Source organism: Cololabis saira, chromosome 20 (assembly GCF_033807715.1).
Source record: "Cololabis saira isolate AMF1-May2022 chromosome 20, fColSai1.1, whole genome shotgun sequence".
NCBI classification, from domain to species: Eukaryota; Metazoa; Chordata; class Actinopteri; order Beloniformes; family Belonidae; genus Cololabis; species Cololabis saira.
Window position 1 is genome coordinate 16,156,096 of NC_084606.1, and position 6,195 is coordinate 16,162,290.

Sequence of the window (6,195 nt, forward strand, 5' to 3'; positions counted from 1 at the left end):
TTTCATAACACTTTGCTCGGTGCGAAACTTTCCTCCTCTCCCTCCTGTCTCCTGTTCCACCAAAAAAAAAAAAAAAAAGAAATAAAAAAGTGTCTAAACTGTCTGCTGCCCTCCACCCCAGATGCCATATTTAGGATACAAATGTGAAGGAGATGACAGCGTTGTAAAATGGAGCCCGTGCTGAGATTATAATTAACATTTCCAACCTACATCACTCTCCCTCCCGCTCCTACTTTGCTCTCCCCTTTTCACTCACTCCTGTACGATAAATTGGGGAGGGAGGGAGAGGGAGAGGGAGAGGGGGGGCAAGAAGAAAGCAGAGAAAAAGGGAGAAGGAAAAGAAAGGGAGATGGAGGAGGAGGAGGAGAGAGTGAGAGAGAGGAGAGGGTGACCAAACGGAGTGAGGGAGGAGGGAGGGCAGGGGAGGGGAGGGGAGGGAGGGGGGGGGGACGGCGTATGCTTGTATACAACCCTGATTTCCATTTTTTTCCCAACTCGTAATGTATTTAATTCAAGTGAACGTAATCATGACGTGTCGTGTCATTAATCTCCTCGCCGCCTCTCCCGTAAGTACACCGAGTCTTTTACTTTCAACATATGTCTCATATCTTCATTTATCTACTTGCATTTTTTTTCTTTCTTTTTGCTCTTTTATCCGCCGCTGTGTTTACATAGCATACGTTACACTTTTTCTTGGTTGTGCGCCGATGGCGTGATCGAACATTTTCCCAAAATTTGGCGAATTTTTGCTTGCGACTGTTGTTGTCCCTTTTTTTTTTTTTTTTTATCCCCCGAGCAACACGCGGGGTGACGGCCGGCGGAGTTGCTGCCCTGCTTTCTTCTCTTTTTACTTCTTTATTTGGGGACATTTTCTCATATGCAATCGGGTTACGTATGCGTGAGTGTGTGTTTATGTGTGCGTGTTTGTGTTTATGTGTGTGTGAGAGAGAGAGTGCGCGCTCGCATGCGGGGTGATTGGCACATGAAGCATGTCCTGCATGTATGTGGCTGCGCGCTCCCGGGACGCGCTCCCCCGTGTGTGTCATGTATGTGAGCCGGCGCGGGGGCGCGCGGCTCGCGGGCCGACGGGCAGGTCGCCGTCCGCGACATGTCAGCCGGAGCGGAGATATATCTCCACCAACCCCCCCACTAAAACAAGAAAAGAAGAGGAAAAGAGCAAATAAAAAAAAAAACAGCAAAAAAAGAGCAAATACTCGGCGGAATAGTTGGAAACTATTCCTGGCGCTCGACGCCCGAATGAAACGCCACTTTAACATGGTTGCAAGTGCACGGAAAAGTCGCTCGGAGTTTTGAAGCCTCATATACCCCCGTGAATGAAATAAATAAATAAATATAGCCTATGTGTGTATATAGTCTGCTTGTTTAAATGTGACACAAGTTCGGGGTAAGTTGTTGTGGCTGGTGTCAAACCAGCCAAACAGCGCTCTCAAGAGTGACGTTTGAGTGAAACCCAAAAAAAGTCAATGTAAAAAAAAGAGAGAAAAAGAAGAAAGACAGCGCTCTCAGGAGTGACGTTTGAGTGAAACCCAAAAAAAGTCAAATGTAAAAAAAAAAAAAAAAAAAAAAGAAAAAGAAAGAAAGAGGGGCAAGTTCTGTGTTGCTCGAAGCCTCGGAGGATTCCTCTAAAAGCCCGCAGCGTGTCGTCCCAGGCGGTTTAAAAGTGGATTTTTGTGCGTGAGCAAGTTGATTTAAGGAGGTAGATACGACGCGTGATTATTCTTTTGTTTGGGTCGCTGTTTTCGACGTAACTCCGACTGAAACACTCTCCAGGCAGCTGCACTAGTCGGTTCTGTTCCGCGTCCTCGTACTACCGTGTTTACTACGACCCGGACTCGTCCGAACATCACTCCCCAAGTCGCCCCTCAAGTGTGGCGTCACGGTGCCACATCAAGTTGCCTGCTTTTTTTTATTATTGATACGGTTTTTCTGACAAATGTGGCAATTTTTGGGACACTGTTCCTTTTTCCTCTGTCTTTTTTTTTTTCTTTTGAGACGGACGTCCGTGGGAGATTGGCAGAGGATTCCAGATGAAATCAATGATGGCACTTTCTTTTCCTCCTTCCGTCCTCTCCCTCGTCTTTTTCCCCTCCCTTAATCTTTTGTATAGAAAATTTAAGAACAAAATGGAGCAGGAGAGAGAGAGAGCGATAGATAGGCTGACATGACACACACACACGCCACCCCTCGACTTCTCCAAACTACATCCGCGCACAGTTCATGATTTTAATCGCTTTTGCTTTTTTTTCTCCCTTCTTCTCCCTTTTCCTTCGCCGGGTCGCCGGATTGTTGCGGGGCAGGGTTCATCATCTTATTGTAGCGGGGGTGTTTATTAGTGCATTGTTTGTTGAGGGTTATTTATTTCATTAATGTGCCTCTAATTGAGATGGCCGCGAGAGAGAAGAGGGGAAAGAGCGGACTGAAAATGGTTGCACGTTATTGACGCACATCACAGGGGCGAGGAGGAAATTCCTCTCGAGATAAGGCGCAGACGTGTCATTTGGGTTGACCAAAGACACTCCCGTCGCCTTTCTGCAGCCAGAGGAGCATGTTTAGGGAGCCTGAAATGCCCTATTTTTTCATACCCACCCGAAATGTCACACTCTCGAGAGCGTGTGCATGGTGGAAGTAGGTTGACGTTGCTGGCTCGTCCTGCAACAGGGAATGTTTTGGAAATTCATAAACTCTGTCTGCACTCAGCCCTTTGATTCAGGCATTTCTAAGCTTTTTATGCATTATAAGTTTAAAAGTACACATGGGAAAATGACTATATATATATATATATATATATTAGGAATGGGTGATATTTATCAATTTATCATCTCGTAGTAAAAACGATAAATTCCATTGATGATGTTTTTGTGTAAAACTGATTTATGGTTCTGCGTTACATCCACACACAACGTACGTGAAGGGAGGAAGGAAGGAAGGAAGGAAGGAAGGAAGGAAGGAAGGAAGGAAGGAAGGAAGGAAGGAAGGAAGGAAGGAAGGAAGGAAGGAAGGAAGGAAGGAAGGAAGGGAGAAAAGAGGAAGGGAAGAAGGAAGGAGAGAGCAGGAGGAAAGAAGGAAGGAAGGGAAAAAAGAAGGAAGGAAGGAAGGAAGGAAATGAGCCTGAAAGAAAGAAAGAAAGAAAGAAAGAAAGAAAGAAAGAAAGAAGAAAGAAAGAAAGAAAGAAAGAAAGAAAGAAAGAAAGAAGGATAAATTCCCATTGATGACGTTTTTGTGTAACAAACATGGCGGATCTGAGAGTGAGATAGATTTATAGTTACAAAGGTGGAGTTGAATGGTATTTTTTTTATCGTCATTTTTATCGTTATCGGGATAAATGCCCAGAAATTATCGTGATACATGTTTTAGTCCATACCGCCCATCCCTAACATTATATATATATATATATATATATATATATATATATATATATATGGGTCAATGACGTGACGCCTATATTTTCTGAAAACTGATTTTTTTTCAATTCAAAAAAGGTTTAAATGGATAAGAAAATACAATATATATTTCCAACCTTTCCCACATATGGACTCACTTGAATTTTACAAAAAATACTAGTTATTTGGGATTTTGTTGTCGTTTTAAGCGTCAAAATGTCATGTGGTGCGACCGTCCGACCAGGACTCTGGTTTTGAAAACTTGTTTTGGAATCACTCTAAATGTTTTTAAATCAATCTTCTTCTATCTGGCATGATTTCTGAAATGTCCTTGTAGTGTGTAAGATTGCAACACATTTGTATTTATATTTCCATCATAATATACGAACAAAGTTGACTGATTATGTCCATTTTATGAAATATCATGTGGCGCGACCATTAAAAAAACAACAATTTTTTCGTATAATACTGAAAACTCGTAAAAAAAAGATGTCAAGATGTTAAGGAAATTAATGTATTTTAATAGGAATCATGGTTGCACCACATGACCTTTTTTAAGGCTAGTGCCAATTCATCTTGACAAGAAACTCAAAAGATTGACCTGTTGAAAATCCTTATTCGTCATTGACCCATATATATATATATATATATATATATATATATTATATATATATTACTCATTAAAGACTGTACTTATTTTGAGTTAAAAACAAAACACAGGAAGGCTAAGAAACATTTTACACATTTTTCCCCCCTCCCCCTGAAAGAATCACTGCTTTGTCGGAGCAGTCCTCCCCCCCTCCCACCTCTACAGGTTGTCTGCTTTTGGTAACGAGACAATTTCATGTGAAGCCCTTGCAGGTACTCACCAGGACCCAGCTGTACTAATGAACATTAAACACTGGCCCGACATTAAAAAGGGTCTAATGGTTTTTCGCTCATTCAGACCTCTGTTTGCTTCGTGTTTTCAAGTAGTATCCTCCTCCTCCTCCTCCTCCTCCCCTCCTCCTTCCCCTTCTCCTCCTCCACCACCACCATCAATGCTTGCCATCTTTGTACATGCAGTACAGTACTTGAAGGGGCACATACACCCCATCCAGGTGGCTCTTGGGAACAAGACTGTATGTGAGGGAGAAAAAAAAAGAGACAGAGCAAAAGGGAAAGATTGTAGCACAAATCAAGGCTTCTGATTGATATAATTGGGTCATTAGTGCGCCGCGGGAGAGGCACCTGCTTGCCCTCAGTTAGGGAGAATCTACTGCATTGTGACATTTTGAGACTGTTGAGACTTCTGCTGGTGCTCGGGATTAGTGTGTATTTAGAGCATTAGGGACTTACTTAAATAGTATGCCACTTTTTCCACTTGTATCGAGTTTGCACGGCCGTGTAAAAAACATTCCTGCAGTAAAAGTGGACAGATGGTTCAGTGTCTGTTCTCCTGTGTGCCTCTCGGATGCACGGAGTCGTCATTTTGGGAAGGAGAGCAAGCTGAGCGGGTCGCCAGACTGGTAGGAGGGCCTGCTGGGAGGCTTGTATCGCAGAGACCTGATAATCAAGGGATAGGTGCAACTTACCATTACTCTGCAAAAACAGTCATTTTGCACAGTTGCCGTTCAGGTGTGTAGGGTGGAAAAGTATGTTTTCCAAATCGCACAAAAGTTTGGTGTTGGAGCAGCTATACAAGGTGCTCGCTCGCAATTAGTAGCAACCTGGAGTTCGCTTTCTTGTTCGAGGGCACTTCAGCTTGTGGATTGGACCGCCAACCTTGCAATTACTGCGCAACATCCGCCGTAGCCATGTTATTACCCCAGTCGCTAGCATGAAAACTCAGCTTTAGCATCACTTTATGAATAGAACAGAGTTAAAACTTGAGCTTTCTGAGCTCTGAATTAAAAAAAGAAGAGTGGACTTGATTGCTGCACTTGAACTACAATATTCTGCACTTTGAGAAACTGTGGAGTGGAAACTGCCATAGTGGTAGTGAGCTGTTCTGTTGTGCCCGACCAACATCATAGTGGGTATGGGTGACGGCGAGGGTCACATCACGCCGTTCCAAACTGAAAGATGCTCTTTAACACCGTAAAGAGGGCTGCCCTGTTACCATCTTCCTTATGTGGCCACCTCTCTGGTGGGCTTGGAGTTGCAGCTACCAGAAAACTGCTATTCTCACCAGCTGTGGACCGACCGTGTGGGAAAGAGGTGGAAGTTTGACTAGTATGCTGTAAAAAAACAGAATTGTGAAGACAAATATTTACCAAAACTCCTACTCGAAACTTGGCAGATGTTCAGTGTGTGTGCAAATCTATATCTATTCTATCTATCTATCTATCTATCTATCTATCTATCTATCTATCTATCTATCTATCTATCTATCTATCTATCTATCTATCTATCTATCCTATCTATCTATCTATCTATCTATCTATCTATCTATCTATCTATCTATCTATCTATCTATCTATCTATCTATCTATCTATCCATCCATCCATCCATCCATCCATCCATCCATCCATCTATCTATCTATCTATCTATCTATCTATCTATCTATCTATCTATCTATCTATCTATTAGGGATGGGCGGTATGGACTAAAAAATGTATCACGATAATTTCTGGCATTTATCCCGATAATGATAAAAATCACGATAAAACAAATACCAATTCAACTCCATCTTTTTAACTATAAATCTATCTCGCTCTCAGATCCGCCATGTTGTTACACAAAAACGTCATCAATGGGAATTTATCCTCTTTCTTTCTTTCTTTCTTTCTTTCTTTCTTTCTTTCTTTCTT

General features: G+C 42.3%; 1 protein-coding gene across 2 annotated transcripts in view; it reads left to right on the top strand.

Moving 5' to 3' along the window:
• The first annotated feature begins 439 nt into the window (after positions 1-439).
• znf219 (zinc finger protein 219) overlaps positions 440-6,195 on the top strand; it is a 21,020-nt gene continuing 15,264 nt past the window's right edge. The window contains exon 1 of one of the 2 annotated variants that reach the window (XM_061709697.1): positions 440-566. In XM_061709697.1, coding sequence (XP_061565681.1) covers positions 501-566 — 66 coding nt within the window. In that variant the 5' untranslated portion in view covers positions 440-500. The remainder of the gene's footprint in view (positions 567-6,195) is intronic. The other variant, XM_061709698.1, reaches the window with a different exon arrangement.